Genomic DNA, 20,875 nt, shown 5'->3' on the forward strand with positions numbered 1-20,875 from the left:
CCGTGGGCAGCATGGTAGCACAAGTGGATAGCACTGTGGCTTCACAGCGCCAGGGTTCCAGATTCAATTCCCCGATGGGTCACTGTCTGTGCGGAGTCTGCACGATCTCCCCGTGTCTGCGTGGGTTTCCTCTGGGTGCTCCGGTTTCCTCCCACAATCCAAAGATGTGCAGGTTAGGTGGATTGGCTATGCTAAATTGCCCTTAGTGTCCAAAAAGGTTTGGAGGGGTTATTGGGTTACGGGGATAGGTGGAAGAGAGGGCTTAAGTGGGTCGGTGCAGACTCGATAGGCCGAATGGCCTCCTTCTGTACTGTATGTTCTATGTTCTATAACCAATGTGCCTTTAACATGATTGACCACACCATACTCCAAAACCTCTGCTTTCATCCAGCTGGGTTGGGTGGGGCTGCAGCCTATTACCTATCCAGTTGTAACCAGAGAATTATCTGCAAAAGTGTCCCTTCCCACTTCTGCACTATTACCTGTAGTGTCTCCAAAGGATCTATCCTAGGCTATTCTTACATGCTTCAGTTTTCACATGTGCATGGACAAGCACCCAGCTCACTGCCTCAGACTTCCTAACTCCGTAACAGCAATGAAATCATCATCTTTGCATTTTTTAAACTTCTAAATGTGACTACTTCAATGCACCTCTGGACAGTCTTCCCATTTCTGCCCTCTGTAAACTTTAGGTCATATGGAATTCTGCTGCCATGTTCACAATGCACCAGATCTGGTTCACCAGTCACACCTATACTTGTTTACTTACAATAGCCCCCAGTTAAGCAGTGTTTGTCTTTAAAATGTTCATCCTTGTTTCCAATTTGTTGTGTGGTCTCACTCCAACCTTTCTCTGTCATGTCATTGCCCTGCAACCCTCTGAGATATGTGTTTCTTCTCTTGAGCATCTATAATTTTAATCAGTCTGTCATTGGTGGCCATGACTTTTGCTCTGAGCTCTGGAATTCCCTCCCTGAGCGTCTCTGCCTTGCTTTCTCTTGATGCTTCCTTGAGAGATATTGGCATATGTGAACATTTATTTGGGTTTTTGCATGTATTTGAATGTAGTGGGTTTTTTTTAAGAAGGACTTTTATATTGTGCGTTTCAGGCACAATGAACACTACATGAGCTGGTGTTATGCCTAACTCAGAAATTATGTTCCATTGCATTATTGTGATGCTATAATTCTTCTAACATCATTTTCCAATTGAATTTGGATCTCAGTGGGTAGTAGAGAAAGATCAGCCAATGGAAATGTAGCTGTCAGTGGTTTGTGTTTTTGGTTGTGCAAACTCAACTTACTTAATATGCCTACATTATCTTAGGTATCCTCGATTAAGCCAGAAGAAGCTAAAATCCAGCAAGAAGGCTTGAATGCAATTTTATCTAGTGTTCAGGAAATTCAAGGAAAACAAGAAAACCTTGATTCAAGATTGACTTCCTTGAAATGGTATTGCTAAGTTCTGTTCTTTTATATTTACATTTTTAATTAAAAAAAACAGCTTGTTAGCTAGACAACCAAGTAGGGACAAGATTTTCTGCTCCTTTTACTTGGATCACTTGAGTGGAGCAAATACAAGAATGAAATGAGAAGTTGAGAATTTTAATCCCCTAAAAGTGTGAAAGTTTTTTCCGGGTGCCTTTTCTTGCCATTGGGCACCATATATTTATTTTGCCTGAATTTTGCAGTTTAAAAAGTGTTTTGTAATATCGAGCCAATTTCCAATAAGCAGGCACTCAACTTGATATATTCTGTAAGATTTACTTCATAATCCTACAGTTTACAATCTAGTTTCACAAGAGGATCTATTTGTTGTGTATCTCTGTTTCCCAGTCTCTTAAGATGACAGCTCAATGAATTAATGCATTTCTGAATTAATTATGGGCAGCTTGGTAGCACAGTGGTTAGCACTGTTGCTTCACAGCACCAGCGAACCAGGTACGATTCCCAACTTGGGTCACTACCTGTGCGGAGCCTGCACGTTCTCCCTATGCCTGCGTGGAAAGACGTGTTTGTTAGGTGAATTGGACATTCTGAATTTCTGTGTCCTGAACAGGCGCCGGCGGAGTGTGGCGACTGGTGGATTTTCACAGTAACTTCATTGCAGTGTTAATGTAAGCCTACTTGTGACACTAATAAAGGTTATTATTGTAAATCAATAGCAGAGTGTCTCAAGCTTGATTCTTAGTTTTTGCTCAGTTAGGCATTCTCAGTGTATCGAACCTAAATTTCAAATAGTGCTTCTGGATCAATTGTTGGGCAAACTCTCCAACCTTGCTTTCAAGTGATATCTCAAAGATATGTGCACGTAGATGACGTAAGTTGAATACCCGCTGTGGTAAAACAGACTGCCAACACTCATTGTCAAGGTTCGCAAAAGAATGATCGCTTGGATGATGTGAAGGGTGACTAGTACTTGGAATGTAACACCTTTGAGCAGCAAAACATTACTTCAAAATGAATCAGGCTAGTGAGACCAGAAGTTAAAGTATAAATTTATGAAATGGAAGTTTTGAATCGAATAACAACGTTATGTAAAAAGTACTAAAATCCTATATAAGAGCCCAACGCACATGGTAGAATTTTCATTGTGTTTGATTGTGATAATTCAGTGTTGTAATAATACTAATCTTTATTGTCACAATTAGGCTTACATTAACACTGCAATGAAGATACTGTGAAAAGCCCCTAGTCGCCACATTCCAGCGCCTGTTTGGGTACTCCGAGGGAGAATTTAGAATGTCCAAATTGTATGTAGCATCAATCAATATTACCTTCCCTCTCTCTTCCACTTGTGCTCTCCCCCACCCCCCGCCCACTTCTGTGAGCTTTAGCAAACTGGAATTCCATGATTATTTGATCATCTCTATTTCACTTCAGAACTATTAAATTATCATCAGTGATATTTACAAGAGGCTTTTTTTTCTGTGCGCAACAGGGAAAATGAAACACTTTGGAGAGAGATCGCAGATCTTAGACAGAAACATGCACAGCAACAGCAAGTAATCCGACAGGTAAAGCTTTTACTCACATACTGAAAGTTCCAGGGTGCCAGGTTCGATTCCCCGCTGGGTAACTGTCTGTGGGGAGTCTGCACATTCTCCCCATGTCTGCGTGGGTTTCCTCTGGGTGCTCCGGTTTCCTCCCACAGTCCAAAGACGTGCAGATTAGGTGGGTTAGCCTTGATAAATTGCCCTTAGTGACCAAAAAGGTTAGGGGGGGTTATTGGGTTACGGGGGATGTGGTGGAAGTGAGGGCTTAAGTGGGTCTGTGCAGACCCGATGGGCCGAATGGCCTCCTTCTGCACTGTATGTTCTATGTTCACCTTCAATTTTGACATCTGGAGAAAAAAGTCCTCAAAATTAATTTTGTGCAGTCAGGTGACAACCTGGCCCACCCCTGCTCTGCCTATAGTAAAATGTCAACAGGCTCCGGGGAAGACACTTAATTGCTTTGCCCTGGTATAGTGCGACCAGAAGGCTCACTGATCGGGAGGTTGAGTTTGCGAACCAAAAATGGTTTTGCAGTTGCACCAGAATCTAAGGCTGTAAGGTTTTAATGATGATTTCTACATGTATGCTGGCAACGTACAGTTCTATCTCGCTGATCTGTAAAGCCACTTTGTCTGATATCTAGTTCTGAATGGACTGCAATATTTTCCATTTAAACTTTAGTTTCCAAATGACTGATTCCATCCCCTCCTTTGCCATCCTTAATTTAAATTGGACTGTTAGACCGTAGCATCTTTCTTGACCCTCAGCTGAAAATTCAACCCGCTATCCTCCCAACCACAAGTTCTCCTTCTAACATCAATCCCGGCCTCAAATATTATTACTATCTGACTCTGCTATTCCAATGTCCTGTTGGCTGGCCCTCCATTTTCCATTCTCCAGAAACTTGAGCTGATCCCAAAACTCATGCCCATGCTAGGACCCATACAGCATGATGCTAAGCTACATTTACTCCTGGGCCACCTCAATTTTAAAATTCACATTTTAATGTTCAAATCCCCCACGTCTCCCCCTCAGCTTCAGAATCAGTCATCCCCTCCAACTTTATAACCCTCGAATCTCTGTGTTCCTCCCTATCCGGTGTAGAATGCACCCCACACCGTTTGCCCTTCCTTTGGCAGCTGTATTTTTTGCCATTTAGGCCCGAAGCAATGTAATCCTGTAAGACCTTGTAATGTCGATTTGACTAAGCCGTTGGCTTGGTGTCCTGCTTTTGTCTGATTATGTTGCAGTTGGAATGTTTTATAAAGTTGGGATGTGAATGCCAGTTGTCTACAGTTCTTGTATCTTTGAGACCTGCTTAACTTTAACAATAAGAAATTAAAAGAAAAAATGGATTGATCTTGGTAAAATATATTAATTTTTTATTATAATTTTCAGTAGGGTTTGACTTGATTGACCTATTTTATGATTTTTTTATTAGGTCAAAAATGTTGATTTCATTACAGACTTCATTTTGGGTTTTTAATTATAAATGGTTTTACTGCATATTTTTCAGATTATTAAATTTATCGTTAGTTTGGTCCAGAATAACCAAATTGTTACCTTGAAGCGGAAAAGGTATGCATGTCTATTTTATAATGTTTAATAATTCAACAGCCTCATTTTCTTAGCTGTTTGCAAATATTCTAAGTTTCCACTTAACTGATGTAATTATTTTAATTTGTGTAAATATAATGTTAACTTTGAAAGTAGAGCTTCTCAGATTGCAGGTGATTTTTAGAATGGTGACTTTTAATTCATCTGGATACATTAAGTATTTGCTTCATCGGTCAAATTCCTGAGATGGTGAAGTGTTAATTTATGATATTTTCTCCAATGTATGAATTATTTGTGCAGCAAGTATTCTGAATGTGATTTGGTAGATTGTGGCACTGTTCAAGGTTTGTTCATAAAATTCATACAGTATCTGAATACATGTTTACAACCATTTTTACATTAAAAAGTTAAACATTATTCTTCAAGGCAATTGCAGATATGTCATTTTTAAACAATCAAACAATTATATTATTAAAAATACACCAGTCACAATTTCTTACGATTTCTTCCATGTTCCACCTTCTAACTGAAATGATTTAATTGCCTATCCTACAGTTTATCTAGAGTAAATGTTTGTTAAACTCAGAATTCTGAATGATCAATTTTATTATTTGACAATAAAAATCGGTCATCTCCAACGTTAGGTGGATTGGACATGATAAATTGCCCTTAGTGTCCAAAATTGCCCTTAGTGTTGGGTGGGGTTACTGGGTTATGGGGATAGGGTGGAGGTGTTAACCTTGGGTAGGGTGCTCTTTCCAGGAGCCGGTGCAGACTCGATGGGCCGAATGGCCTCCTTCTGCACTGTAAATTCTATGAAACAAGTCTATGGAGTTTGCTATATAAAATATCTGTGTAAAGCAGACACATTTATAAATTAATTCAGATTTTTCGAGTGTTGTAAATGCAAAAGAAGTTTAATAAAATTGGATACATATCACAAGTTTAATCTTTAACAGTATTTTATAAGCTCCGTTATTTAAAAATCTGATATTGATTCTAATAGGTTATAAATTTGAACGATATTTTTAGAAATATCATTTATTCCCTGTTGCTGTTAATGAGTTACATTAGACCTTAGTATACAACTGTTCACAATCAGTTACTTTAAACCTGAATTTTGAATATCACACAATAACGAGTTTGTCATACATTACTTCTGATTGCAAATTTATTACTGATTTTTCTAAAATGTTAATGATATTTGTAGGGCTTAGTCTTGCGTTGCCATTGCACTGCAGATTGCCACCTTGGGCTGGAATCTGTAAAGTACAGTACAATGCTTGGAATTCCATTGGGTTAGATGTGGACCAACAGCTTTGAATGTTTACATGGTAATTGTTACAAGGAATTAGGTGGGGGGTATGTACCATCTGATAAATTAGAAGCTCACAAGCAAATTTATAGTTTCCAGGATGTCTAATGGATTATTTGGGTACTATAAAACATGTGTGTCAGCTGCAGTTAAATTATATATGAAATGAACGAGTAGATGTATTCTGTAGTTGAGGAACATGAATTGATAATGTTCTAACGGTCAGTGCAGACCAGTGCACTTATCCTTGTAGTTTGTATTTTCTCCCATATGCATATTCCTAGAAAGACTATCATAGAATCCCGATAGTCCAGAAGGAGGCCATTTGGCTCATTGATTCTGAAAGAGCAATCTACCTAGCCTAAACCCCTACATTATCCCCGTAACCCCACCTAACCTACTCATCTTTGAACGCTAAGGGACAATTAAACATGGCCAATCGACCAAACCTGCATATCTTTGGACTGTAGGAGGAAACTGGAGCACCCAGAGGAAACCCACACAGATATGAGAGAACATGTAAACTCCATATAGACAGTCACCCAAGGCCGGTATTGAACCCGGGTCCCTGGTGCTGCGAGGCAGCAGTGCTAACCACTGTGCCACCATGCCGCCCAATTAAATTATCATGAGGAAAGAGTAATTTAACATACTGTTTGAGATATGACTTTAGCGTGCTATATGTGCTTGCTATGTTCATTAAGGGGTTAAACATAATTTTGCTTTTTGTTCGTAGGCCAATAATGATTAATACCACTGGACCTTCTAAGCCAAAATATTTTCATCATATCGTAAAGGAGCCAGATGATACAACCCATGTAAATAAAAAGCTTTTGTATTTCTGTGGTTTTTTTAAAAAGGCGATATGAACTGAAAAATAATTTACTATACATACCTTTTTTCCTGGTAGGTACCTGTGCATGGACCAAATGGTGTGAAGCAATGTGTCAGAACAGTAGATGACATCGTTATTTGTGACATAACAGACACAAAAACAGAAAATTCTGAAGAAGAAGTATCTACATTTACTGTTAATGAGTATGAATTCAGTTCCTAATGGCTTGATCTTTCTTTTACACTTGAGGCATCAAATTACAGCACTCAATTATAGAAATAAGTTCTAGATTACAAATGGTCTTGCACTACAATTTTGATAGTAGAAAGTTGTGGTAAGAAAGTAATGGCTGCTATTAGTATCCCATTCTCCGATTAATACCATTGTCTAACTTTCCAATAAATTATCTTTATACTATTTATGTTTAATTCCAAAAAGTTTTTAAATATATTTTTATTTTGGGGTTCTGTACAATAGACCTGACTCAATGGATTTAGAACAAGTCCTAAATTTGAATCTCTGCCCTGGATCCAGCTTTCTTTTTATATTGGTAATTTTGCCTTTTATGGAGTTGCATGATTGGTTACCAACATAATGTAATCAAAGCTTCGGTATGATTTGGTAATAATTTTGTCTCTATGTTGTAAGGGTTCATACCCTCCGAAGAAATGCAAGTTAGAAGATCGTGAATTTGAAATCTGTGCTATGGTTGAACGCAATCTAGGCTGATATTCTATGCAGTACTGAGGAAGGTTGTGTAGAACATACCGTCTTTCAAATGCGTTATTAACTTGGGGGCCACATCCATCCATATCCATATGTGGATGTAAAAAGTTTATAAACTTTTTAAAAAGCCGGTGCAGACTTGATGGTCCGAATGACTACCTTCTGCACTGTAAATTCTATGATAGGGAGCTTGCATGTCTAACAGTTTTAAAATGTGTTTCAGTCAGCATTACTCCTATGATAGCACCTCCAAATGACATTTACCTCGCCATCTATTTACAATTTGTGGTATATAAATAAGCTTCAGTGTGCCTGCATAAGTGCCCAAATTGCTTGTGATTTCTTAAAAGGGCACCATTACATCAAAGCACCCAAACTGGTGTTTCCTGCTTCTGCATTCACCAACTTATTATTTTTAGTCCTTCAAATTGAATAAGTGGAAAAATGTAGGATAGCACAGAAATGTTGAATGCATCCAATATTGTTTTGCATGGTATAATGTCCTTATAAAAGTGCATGTTTATACCTTGATGTCAACATAATCTCTCAACATTTGGGTCACAGCTGTTGCGTGTTATGCCTTACACAGCATGGTCGTTGCAGCTATCTTTATGGCCAGTGTTAATGCTTTGCAGATGGTTGCCTGACTTAGACTGTAAGATTGTTTCTCCCAGTCATTAATGGGATGTACTGGGAAACCGAACTGGTTGGTTCACTCTTAGTGACTGTGGGCAATCATTATGCTGATATGCCACTTTGCAGTATGTAATTGAAAATGTAACCTACTGTCACCAGGGTGTTTCTAAAAATACAGCCAAACATTTCCATATCTCATACCACTGAGTCTGCTATTTCACTTTTTCATTAGGTGCCTCTGTCTGCATTAATTGTCTCCCAAAGTGCGATATGTTCATCTGTGTCTGCAGATGCTGTTCTGCAGTGGACACAGAATATTCCTCATATTATTAAGCATCATCTTGAGTGATCCTCTTCTGTCAAAAATGCAAAGGGAAAAAGCCTAATGGTGCTAGTAATGTTGTGTGGGAAGAAAATTATTCAGCGATTTGCAGAAAGGCTCTGCAAATCCAAGGACCAATGGGGAGAAAAATCATTGAGAGATACAGGAAATTACATTTAAATTGACTAACTTGAGAATCCCTATTGTGCAGAAGGAGGCCATTTGGCACATCGAGTGCACCGACCCCTCAAAAGAGCACCTTATCTGTTTACAGTCCCCTGTCCACGTCGCCCTATCTCCGTAACCCAGAACCTAACCTGCAAATTAAGATGCAATTTAACATGGCCAGTCCACCTAACCTGCACATCTTTGGACTGTGGGAGGAAACCGGAGCACCTGGAGGAAACCCACGCAGACCTGTGGGGAGAACATACAAAAGCCACACACAGGCTGGAATTGAACGCAGCTCCCTGGCGCTGTGAGGCAGCAGTGCTAACCACTGTGCCACCCCAATAGCATTTGGGTACCCTTTGTTAGAAGATAAAGTTCTTGATAGGTTACGGATATTGTTCTTTGGCTATCTTGATGCAAAAAGAGATTTCTTATTCATAGTTTATTTTGTTCAAGTTTTAGTATATCATTTTTCATACAGTATTAAAAAGAAACGTTCCCTATATCATCTTTTAAATTCAACGTTTTGTGTATTTTCAGTGACATGTCCAGAGTTGTAGAACAGGAAAATTCTTTGTCTGAAGAGACTGCTAAAAGTCAGGAACAGCTTGCATCATCTGAGATAATGGATGTATGCAGTACTGACCATGTTATGGACACTATGATGAATCATAGTATTGAAACAACAAACACTGAATCATCAATCAGTTCTGAAGATCCTATTTCCATGATGGACTCCATTTTGAATGAGAATGCAGTCATTTCCCAGAACATAAACCTTCTTGGCAAGTGAGTAAATGTGAGGAATATTATGATGTATTTGTATTGAGTTGCCCTGATGTCCTGGCCAGCTTTTGCCGTTCAGGCAACATCATTGAAAATAAATTATTTAGTCATCCATTAATCTTGCTGTGTGAAAATCAGTTACTTTCTTTGCCTGCTTAAGTGATTGCACTAATCCATTGGTTATAAGGGTTCCTAAATTAGAAGGCACATTCTAGTTTTTTTGTACAGCGTTCTATCCACTTTCATCACCATGTTTAAGAGTCTGGATGTAGTCTAAAAGTATGTTCATCTTGAGACCAATGGCTATCAATCATCACCTGAGGGTTAATTTGTTATTGTTCATTTTATCTTAATGTAAAATGCTAAAGTCCATTTGAATTTGAGCTTATTCAGAAGATCATTGTGAATTACCTGATTCTGAACTGACTCCAAATTGATAAAGTATAGTTTTTCTGTAGTTGATGCATGTATTTATAAATTGTGGCACCTTGTTGTTTATTTAATGGTAACAGTCATTCTGACCACAGTTCTTATTAAATAGCCAGTGAATCAGATTTTGTTTGAAAACTGCCTTGTGATTCTTGTACAAGAATTATTTATGAGTATTTAAATTTGCTATTTAATTAATGAATATTTAAACGATCTCTGGTCTTACAGGATAGAACTTATGGATTATTTGGACAGCATTGACTGTAGTTTAGAAGATTTTCAGGCAACATTATCAGGAAAGCAGTTCAATGTGGATTCAGATGTTCTATCAGATGTAAGTACCCATCATTTGATTAGGTCTTAGTTCAGTCTTTGATTTATTTCCAAGTCTATAATTCGGTAGTAGTTGTTACTTGGCACATGAGCTAAAACTGCATCCTAAATGATGGCTTGTGTACTTTAAATGACGGTATTTATCTCTTTCTGCCTGTTATTCAAAAATGCCGTCACTGTATAGAAGCTGATGGGCCTTATTTAGAACACAGAAACATGCTACGAGGAAGAAAGGAATTTTGCCATGCATTGCACTCATAAGATGCAGTAATCCTATTTCATAACTCCTTGCTGTGCTGTCAACCAACTTATTGCTTATTGGGTCTGACATAGAAATTTGTAGGTACATTTTTATTATTCCCTTCATCTATTTATCTTCAATACTAGGTGGTGTTGCTCGTTGTGTTCCTTCTTTAATTGGCTCTGTTTATGGCGGTTAATATAGTCGCCTTCCTTAATTCTAATTATGTTTGCTCAAGAGTCGCCAGGTATCTTTCGATACCGCCACAAGGTTCAAAACCGAATACTGATCAAAGACTCGATACACCAGTTAGTAAGTTCGAAATCAATGCTCATTTATTTACACACACAGTCAAATATACTCATGCACAAACTCTACCAACTAAACTATCACTACTACTAAAGCCTATACTTCGCTTCGGGCACCCACTCAGTCAGAGGAACAATGGCCGTTGTCCGGTTCTGAGGCTGCTGCGGTTGAGCTGGTAAGGAATAGTAGATAGGAGCGTCTATCTCGTAGCGTATGTTGACTTTGGACTTACTTGTTCTGGTGCAGCTGCTAGGCAGGTCTCCTCGTTGAGAGCCAAGGCCAAGAGAGTGATTCTCTCTTGGGGCTTCTTATACCCAAAGGGGGCTTCACGCGCTTTTGGGCGGGCCTTGAACTTGGTCCCAATTAATTGGATCGTATCTTGATCATCGGTATCAAAATCCTTCAATAAAGGGGTGGGTGCCCTGATTGCTGGGCAAGTCCTAGGTGGCCGTTGGCCTGCTTTGTTCTAGTCTCCTCTGGCGTCGGGGTGTCTGCCTCAGTATCGTTTACCTAAATGTTACTCTTTTGTCCCTGGAGATGGCTCATTAGTATGGTAATGGCTTTGCAGTATTGGTCTCGTCTGGGAGCTACAGCTCCAATCAACAGACAAACCTTGCACCTGCTTGCTTTCTCAGCATTGTCCATTTTCCCTGCATTCTTTGCAGTGTCCATTTTGTAATCGGGACGTGGCCACCCCAGGTGGCTACAGTGGAGAGGGCTGCTTTTTGATTTTCTATCAAAGTTCATGTTACCTAGTGGTGAGTTTACTTTAATGAACTGGAACTGTACCTACAAAAAAAGCCAATGATTGGCCCTGTTCAGGAGAACTTTATAGAGTTGCCTTTCTTCCTAGAAGAGCAGGTGATATATTTCCAAATCAGGACGGTGAGTGTCTTGCAGGGCGATTTGGATGTTGTGGTGTTCCCATGTGTCAGTGAGATTGATAAGATAGGGCTTTATTTTTTCATAAGACCCAATAACATGGTAGAGTTGCAGTACGCAGATGAATTTGTGGTGTCTTATCTTAAAGCCCAGCTGGCTGCATATGGGCATGAAGATGGATTTGATTTGATTTGTCGTGTGTACCAAGGTACAGTGAAAAGTATTATTCTTCATCCAGTCCAGAAAGATTGTTCCATACATGAAAAAACGTAGGTCATACCTAAATACACAATGTAAATACATAGGCACAGGCATCGGGTGAGTATACTGAGTGTAATACCACTCAGTAGAGATGTGTTAAGAGATCGGTTCAGTCCATGAGAGACTCGTTTAGGAGTCTGGTAATACCACGGACGAAGATTTTTTCAAACCTGTTGGTGCATGTTCATAGACTTGTATCTCCTGCCCGATGGAAGAAGTTGGAAGAGAGAATAACCCGAGTGGGAGGGGTCTTTAATTATGCTGCCCGCTTTCCCAAGGCAGCGGGAGGTGTAGACAGTCAGAGGTCGGGAGGAAAGTTATGTGATAGACTGGGCTGTGTTCACAACTCGCTGTAGTTTCTTATGTCTTTGTCAGCTGTTGTACAAGGCTGTGTTGCAGCCAGATTTCTTTGGTGCATCTGTAAAAATTGGTAAGAGTCAATGTGGACATGCCGAATTTCCTTAGTTTCCTGAGGAAGTATAGACGCTGTTGTGCTTTCTTGGTCGTAGTGTGGACTGGTTAGGCTGAGTGGCCTTTTTCTTTACCATATATCCAACTTTCTCTTGTTCAGAAATACAAACAAAATATTTAAGTCAAGTTTACCAAAGGAGCACATTTTTTGTTTTAAATGCAAGATGGTTTATTTGTGGTAAGTAGCTGAGGGATGGAGTTTGCCCATTACACACAAATACATGCAACCATGAATATTTCTTGTTGAAAACCTTGACAGTTATAAATGGTAAAATCCAGTTGACTGCATTCCTCTTAACAAATTGGACATTCTTCTACATACAGTAGGTTTGGCATTCATGCAGCTATTGAAAACATTTAATAGCAATTTTTTTCCTTATGGCACCAGGTTATAATTTACTAAATATACATCACGATGTTGGCAAAAAAAACCTTGAATTATACATGTGAAATATTGGATTTTAAAAAGACCTGAGTTCTATATTTAAAATGGACTTAAACCCTGAAGGTGGCTGAGAATGTATAATTAGTGGCTGACCGGACTGGCTGTAGGGTGTTTCTCTTAAGGGACAATGGGACCACTCCGTTTCCAGACAGGGTACTTGTAAAGTATCCAAAGATCAATGAACATTTCTGATAAAGAGAAAAGGAAAGTAATGGCCACCTCATCTCAAAGACACTAGATGCAATTGCCTAGACGGACTAGTGTATCCTGCTTTCCACCTGGAATATACAAAGAAGGAATTTATGAAGGAGCTGTCCCAGTGGCTGCCTGTGAGGATAAGCAGCTGGAAGTTTTTCAGTGTGTGATACCGTAACAGAGGTGCTCCTGCAAAAAGCTATCCTTTAGGAATATCTAAAAACTCTGACTGGGTAGAGTCAATCCAAGAAACAAAAGGATTGCAGCTGAAAAAAGGACTGGAATTACTCCACCAAACCCCAGGAAACTGAAATCGAAGAATCAATTATTCATGTGTTAGAAAAATAAAGGAAGTTTTAAGGGATATATTTGTAAGGGGAATATTAGAAATAATGTGTACTCATAAGTGGATTTATCTTAATGTTTCTGTGCCTGGAAAGATAAAACATATAGTTAGATTCATGCTGGACAAATGTGTTTGTATGTGTAGAGATTAGTTTTAATCTGTTTGCATATGTGGGGGTTGGTTTTAATTCCAACTGTGATTTTATTGTGCTTCGAGAGGACTACTGTGCAAGTGTAAATAAAACAGCAGTGATTGCTCAGCAATCACTTTCGTTAAGTAGAGAAGCTGTTCAATTTTAGCTTAGCTGTTTTGATTACAGTTAGATATAGGTAATGAGAGAGAAGACTGCTCTCACAGCTCTGCTAGAAGCAGATGGTTTTAGAAGGCTAAAGTGGGAACATCTTTCTCCGCCTTGCGAGAAGGAAATCCATACTACGGTGTAATGGTTAAGAAAATCAATGCCAGAAACCCAAATTCTAGTTAGTTACGAAGCTAAAGAAATGGAGAGGTTTCCAAGAAGTCTGGAGTTAACAGTTATAACACCAACTGGAATTGTAACCACTACAGAAGTCAACTCTCCTGGGATCAATTCGTAATGGCTGCACACTGACATCTAGTCCTCGCAAGTCAAGGACTGTTGCATGCAACATTTTATTTTCGATTTACTTGCTGTTGGGTTCCATTCTCGATAAGATAAAGAACACTGAAACTTTGATACAAAGCTGCTCTCTAAATGAATGTAACCAACTGCTTAGGACAAAATGGAAGCAGATTATCTAGATTAGGTCGGATATAAACAGTTTAGGATCAGCTAGGTATTGACCAATTGCTAAGAGAATGAATGTGTGCGAGTGTTTTGTTTTATCTGTTTTACTCCCTTTTGTGATTAAATGAGAATGAATCTTATTTCGTTCCGCGAGGAAGGGAAGTATCACAATGATGGAGAAAGCACACGAATCATCACGAAGTTCTGAAGATCCTATTTCCATGATGTTCCACACTGAAGTTGTGTGATACTGTAACAGAAGTAGCACCCTGAAAAAAAGCCATCTTTTGTCAGAATATCCAAGAACTCTCTCTGTCTGGGGAAGTCTGCCCAAGCAGGAAAAGGATTGCAGCTGAAAAATAGTGCAGGAATTTCTCAGCCAAACCACAGGGAACTGAAATCTAAGAATCAACTATTTGCCTGTAGAAGTCAGCTATCCTGGAATCAATTCTTAACAGCCACACACTTCCATATTCCATATCACCTTTTATCTTATATTTACTCACTATTGGACTCAATTTATACTTCTAATCTATATGAATGTACATCCTTAGCTTTTTGGAGGTTAATAAATGTAACTTCATTGCAGTGTTAATGTAGGCTGCTTGTGACACTAATAAAGATTATTATTTAAAAACACTCAAACCCTGCTTAAATTGGCTCCTTTTAAACATATGTATTTGGTTTAGAAAAGGTACCCATGGGAAAGGGATTAAACATCCAGAGGGTGTATTGAATAAAGACTGGGAGCCAGTCATCTCCCCCCCCCGCCCCCCGCCTCACCTGGCTTTGTAACAATTTGGGGATATCCCAGGCAGCGGGTGACTGATTGAGGGGTTTTGCCTGGGTCAACAACTTTTGGAAAACCTCACCTGGGGCTCGCCATAAAAATATTATTTTGGTTAGTTCCAATCATTCAGGAGATAATTTTTCGAGCGCAGCAAGGCATCTCATCGGCCACCAACAAGCCGGAAAATATCACCCATCACACCTCATCAACAGATGCAAAGCTACTTGTAATTTTGGCCATGGTGTTTTGAGTTCCGAAAATAGAATCCCAAAGGAAATATCCTGGAGTGTGATGTTCATGCTCAAGTCTCCAAATTATGCATCTGGGGCGGGATTCTCCGACCGCCCGCCGGTTTACAGAATCCCCGGGGAGGGGAGGAGTGAATCCCGACGCCGGCTGCCGTATTCTTCGGTGCCATTTTTCGGCCAGGGTAGGATTCACGCCACGCTGGTCGGGGGCCGCAGGTGGGCCTGTTTCGTGGGGGCACTTCTTCCTTCCGCGCCGGCCCTGTAGGGCTCCGCCATCCTGCCCAAGCCAGCCGGTCTGCGCATGCATGGAACCATGCCGGCCCTTCGGCGCATGCGCAAACTTGTGCTGTCCCTTCGGCGCCGGCTGGAGTGGCGGCAACCCCTCCGGCATTGACCTAGCCCGCAAAAGTGCAGAGAATTCCGCACCTTCGGGGGCTGTTGGCGCCGGTTCTCCCGCCAGTGTGGGGACTTGGTCCCCAGAAGGGAGAATCCCGGCCCTGATGTCTGCCTATTTACAGAATAGCTTCTTGATTTCCTATATATTTTGCATGAAACTACCTGTAAACATTGTTGATCGTTATCTTTCTTGATTATTTAAAGATTTATGCTGTTCACAGACTAGCAACTGAACGTCCTGTGTTATATTATTAAGAAGTCATGAAATGATAATTCTGAAATTTGTCTTCACTTTTAGTAATGTGAGCGAGATAAACTGCAAATTGCTAGAGAATTTTATATATATATATATATATATATATTATAAATGAGGGGGAAAAGTGGTGTCTTTCCAAGTCGTGTTGTGTGACTTGGAGTGGAACATGAAGTTGATGGTGTCTCCACCCACATGCCTGCTGCCTTTGCCCTTTTTGGCAATCGAGGTCATGAATTTGGGTTGGGGGCTGTCAAAGAAGACTTGACAAGTTAGCGTGGTGCATCCTGCAGGTAACACACTCTGTTAGCTGTTTTGCTGTGATTGGTCTAAAGCTTATATAGTTTGCAAAATCATACAATCATTTAAGTTTTATATAATGTTCAGGTGTCAATTTCTTTAATGGCAGGTATCGGGAGCTAAAGAAAACCATAATGGAACAGAATCTAAAGTGGATGAAAACAAGCCTTCTGATACTGGTTAGTGGTTGCAGGATTTGTGGTATATTAATTGCCGTAAGAGTGCATCTGGAGCAGTTGTAATGAGATTGGAGGTGAAATTTCTTATTCCTCCTAATCGCTGCACTTAATTCGCCAAGTACTCCTCCTCCCTGCCGCACTTAATTTGCCAAGTGCTGGACAAGAACAGCATGTCTATATGCAGTTCTGAATAGACAGAACTTTGTGGATGAGATCATTAGTGAGGCCCCTTCATATTCTGACCATAGTCCCATCTCCAGATTCTTAAAATCTATGGTAAAGCTGGACTAGAAAAGTATGTCTTTTTGGTCCTCCCTTACCTTGAAATTTGCGGGGCACCAACCGCAATGCTAACTTGTTCTCTCACCTGTGTCAGCGCAACTTTAAGTAAGATTCAGTCCTGCGTCTTGGAGGAGATGCGCTTCTAATTCTGTACTTCTGACTCTTGGTCCTGATCCAAAAGACCCTGAAAGGATATGGACCTAAAGCATTATACCATGGACAAACATCTCTTGGCAAAATGCATCACCTTGAGCGGCCTTGAGATTCCTTGAAATGTTTAATTTCTTTCATGAAACAGTGAATAAATGGCTAGCCAACTCCCAATTCCTTTTGAGATGTTGGTGGGCCCCATGAACTGCTACTGTCTGTGTGGTGCAGCCCAGTGGTGTAGGTTTTTATCCTTGCAAAAATGAGGGGGAAAAGTGATGTATTTCCAAGTCGTGTTGTGTGACTTGGAGTGGAACATGAAGTTGATGGTGTCTCCACCCACATGCCTGCTGCCTTTGCCCTTTTTGGCAGTCGAGGTCATGAATTTGGGTTGGGGGCTGTCAAAGAAGACTTGGCAAGTTAGCATGGTGCATCCTGCAGGTAATGGACTCTGTTAGCTGCTTTGCTGTGATTGGTCTAAAGCTAAGCTTCAAGTGTTGTTGGCAAGCACACATCCAGGCAAGTGAAGAATATCCCATTACAGTTCCTGACTCGGCTGGATGTTGGAAAGGATCTGGGGTTGGGGGCGAATAACTTGCTACAGAATACTCTGCCTCTGACCTGGTCTCGTCTACAGAGTTTACTTGGTCAACCTACAACAGGCACCTCAAAGCACTGGAGAGTTATCAGCAGTGGTGCCTTTGCATGACCCTCCAAATCTGGTGGCAAGCGAGGCTATCCAAAAGCAGCGACCTCTCCCAGGCCAATATGCCACACGCTAATCACTCAAACCAGAGCGGCTGGGCATGACATTTAATAATCTTTATTGTCCCAAGTAGGCTTACATTAACACTGCAATGAAGTTACTATGAAAAGCCCCTGGTCGCCACAGACCGGCGCCTGTTCGGGTACACAGGGAGAATTCAGAATGTCCAAATTACCTAACAGCACGTCTTTCAGGACTTGAGAGGAAACCGGAGCACCCAGAGGAAACCCACGGAGAACGTGCAGACTCCAAACAGACAGTGAACCAAACCGGGAATTGAACCTGGGACCCTGACAATGTGAAGCAACTGTGCTACCGTGCAGCCCATTTGTAGACCTTTCACCAGATTCCTGAAGCATCTGCTCTATTTGGAACTCAGTCGTGGCAAGAAACTCCCAGGAGATCACTAGAAATGCTTTAAGAATGCCCTCAAAGCATCTCTGAAGAGGTCAAATATCTCTGCTGATTCATGGGACTCTGACCTGTGGTTAACAGAAATGAAAAGAACTCATTTGGGAAGGCATCGATAGACTTTTATTGAGAACATGCAGGAGCCAAGTCAAGGTGTCTTGAGAGAGTGTGTAAACCTCTCAATAATTCGTCCTCCAAGCACAAGCTATCCTGCATGTTTGGAGGCTGCAGACCTCAACCCATTGAATCAGAGTGGAAGAAAGTCATCTGTGATGCGGAGGGACTGCCTAAGAAAATGATTTATCTGGCTGATCCAAGTCATGTTTCTGAGCCAATGTTGACCCGCCCAGGATGTTGGTGGGTTCACTGGTAGTAATTCCTTTGAATATGATGGGGAAAATTGTGAGAATCTCTGGTAGGGGATTGTCAATGCCTGGCTCGAGTGTGGTGCAGATCCTTCTTGCCACATATCAGCCCAAACCTGAATGTTTCCCCCAAGTATTGCTGCATGTAGGAAAAGACTGCTTTATTAAGTAGGGAGTTGTGAGTAGAACTTTTAACGGGCTAGGTCAACATTTATTGCCTGTTCCTGATCGCCCTTGAGAACTGAACAGTGAAGTCATCATGTTAGCATCCTGCCTCTTGCCTTGATGGAGGAAAGGTCATGATGAAGCAGTTGGTTCTCCTGAACTTTTTTTTGCCCTTGGAGGACGGTGTGGTGTTTGGAAGGATTTTTCAGGCTATTTCGCAACTTGCTTTGAACCCAGGGCCTCCTAGCTCAGAAGCAGGAGAGCTACTGAGCCACTTTATTGATGCTTTCATTGCCTCTGGAGTCAACTATTCTGCCGATCACTAACCCGTTGTAAACTTCAGGTCATCCAATACTCCCACTGTCCGTGCCTAAACTTGCAGCAAGTTATATTTCCCTATTCCCAAAGAACAGTACAGCAGAGGAACAGGTCCTTTGGCCCTCCAAGCATGCACTGATCACGTGTCCTATCTAGACCAACCGCCTATCCTTCTGTACCCCGTCTGTTTATGTGTCTATCCATATAAGCCTTAAAGGTAGCTAACATAATCTGCCTCAACCACCTCACTTGGCAGTGCATTCCAGGATACCACCACCCTCTAAAAATCTTCCCCTGAACATCTCCACTGAACCTATTACCCCTCACCTTGGACTTGTACGTAATTATCATTTCTGCCCTGGAAAAAAGCTTCCAACTGTTCAGCCTATCTATAGCCCTCATCATTTTATAAACTTCTATCAGGTTGCCCCTCATCCTCCATCTCTCTAGGGAGAACAATCCCAGTTTATTCAATCTCTCCTTGCAGCTAATACCCTCCATACTAGGCAACATCCTGGTACTCTCTCCAAAGCCCCCTCGTCCTTCTGGTAGTGTGGTGACCAGAATTGGACCCAGTATTTCAAATGTGGTCTAACCAACGTTCTACATAACATAATTTGTGAGGTTTATACGTGTAACTCCGTCTGATGAAGGCAAGCATGCCATATGCTTTCTTTACCACCATTTCCACCTGTGCTACCACTTTTAAGGAACTGTGGACCTGCACATCTAGATGTGTGTGACTATGTTCCTAATGGTTCTGCCATTTATTTTATAGCTCCCACCTGATATGGATCTAAAAAATGCCTCGCCTATAATTTATCTGGGTTAAATTCCATCTGTCATTTCTCTGCCCAATTTTGCAGCCTATCTATATCTTGCTGTATTCTCTGACATCTTCATCACTATCTGCAACTCCTGCAATCTTAATATCATCCCCAAAATTGCTAATCAGTCCAGCTATGTTTTCTTCCAAGTCATTTTATTTATTTATATATATATATATCCATCCCTGCGGAACACTAGTTATAGACCTCCATCGGAAAATCACCCTTCCACTGCTACTCTTTGACTTCTATGGCCAAGCCAGTCCGATTCTAACTAGTTCACCCCTGACCCCGTTTGATTTAATCTTTTGCACCAGCTTGCCATGATTAACCTTGTCAAATGCTTTACGGAAGTTCATGTCGAGAACATCCACAGCCCTTCCCTCGTCAATCATTTTTGTCACCTCTTCAAAAAACTCAGTCAAATTCCAGACCATTCACTTCCAAATGTGTATAGATCCCATCCCCGAGAATTTGTTTCCAACAATTTCACTATCACAGACGTCAAGCTCACTGGCCTATAATTACCCAGGTTATCCTTGCTACCCTCCATAAATAACGGGACAGCATTGGCTATCCTCCAATTCCCAACGAGGAAACAAAGATTTCCGTTAGAGGCCCAGCGATTTCATCCCTCTGTGACCTAGGATAAATGCCATCTGGCCCTGGGGATTTGTCTACCTTAATGCTTTTTAACACACCTAACACTTTCTCCCTTGTAATAACAACCTGTTCTAAAGTATTTACATATCCCTTTGTGACATCTCTCCCGTGCTCTCTGTTCTTATCTCCTCCAAACTCTCCAGAGCAATTATGTCCTTTATGTAATGCGGTGACCAGCATTGTCAACAAAATTCCAGCTGTGACCTAACCTGCATTTTATATAGTTCCAGCATTACATCCATTGTTTTTTTTATTCAATACCTCGCTCAATAAAGGAAAGCATTCATTTGCTTTCTTGACCACATTGTCCACCTGTCCTACCACTTTCAGAGACCTATGGATTCCAAGGTGTCTCACTTCCTCTACCCCTCAATATCCTCCTGTGTACTGTTACCTAGCTTTATTTGCCCTCTCCAGGTGCAATACCTCACTTCTCCAGATTGAATTCCAATTGTCACTTCTCCGCCCACTCAATCAAGCCATTAATACCATTCTGGAGACTATAAACTACATAGCCAATGTGTTATCTGCAAATATCCCAATCATGCCTCCCATATTTAAGTCCAAATCATTAATGTATGCAACAAACAGCAAAGAACCCAACGCTGAACCCTGTGGAACGCCACTGGAAACCGCTTACCATTTGCAAAATCATCCGTCGATCATTACCCTTTCTTTTCTCTTGCTAAGCCAATTTTCATAGAATCATAGAATTTACAGTGCAGAAGGCAGCCATTTGGCCCA

General features: G+C 40.8%; 1 protein-coding gene across 2 annotated transcripts in view; it reads left to right on the forward strand.

The window, feature by feature from the left end:
• Nucleotides 1-20,875, forward strand: part of hsf2 (heat shock transcription factor 2) — a 38,894-nt gene that overhangs the window by 12,583 nt on the left and 5,436 nt on the right. The window contains exons 4-11 of one of the 2 annotated variants that reach the window (XM_038799708.1): nucleotides 1,327-1,451; nucleotides 2,941-3,016; nucleotides 4,512-4,573; nucleotides 6,604-6,685; nucleotides 6,778-6,905; nucleotides 9,098-9,346; nucleotides 10,001-10,106; nucleotides 16,118-16,187. In XM_038799708.1, coding sequence (XP_038655636.1) covers nucleotides 1,327-1,451; nucleotides 2,941-3,016; nucleotides 4,512-4,573; nucleotides 6,604-6,685; nucleotides 6,778-6,905; nucleotides 9,098-9,346; nucleotides 10,001-10,106; nucleotides 16,118-16,187 — 898 coding nt within the window. The remainder of the gene's footprint in view (nucleotides 1-1,326; nucleotides 1,452-2,940; nucleotides 3,017-4,511; nucleotides 4,574-6,603; nucleotides 6,686-6,777; nucleotides 6,906-9,097; nucleotides 9,347-10,000; nucleotides 10,107-16,117; nucleotides 16,188-20,875) is intronic. The other variant, XM_038799709.1, reaches the window with a different exon arrangement.

Source organism: Scyliorhinus canicula, chromosome 6 (assembly GCF_902713615.1).
Source record: "Scyliorhinus canicula chromosome 6, sScyCan1.1, whole genome shotgun sequence".
NCBI classification, from domain to species: Eukaryota; Metazoa; Chordata; class Chondrichthyes; order Carcharhiniformes; family Scyliorhinidae; genus Scyliorhinus; species Scyliorhinus canicula.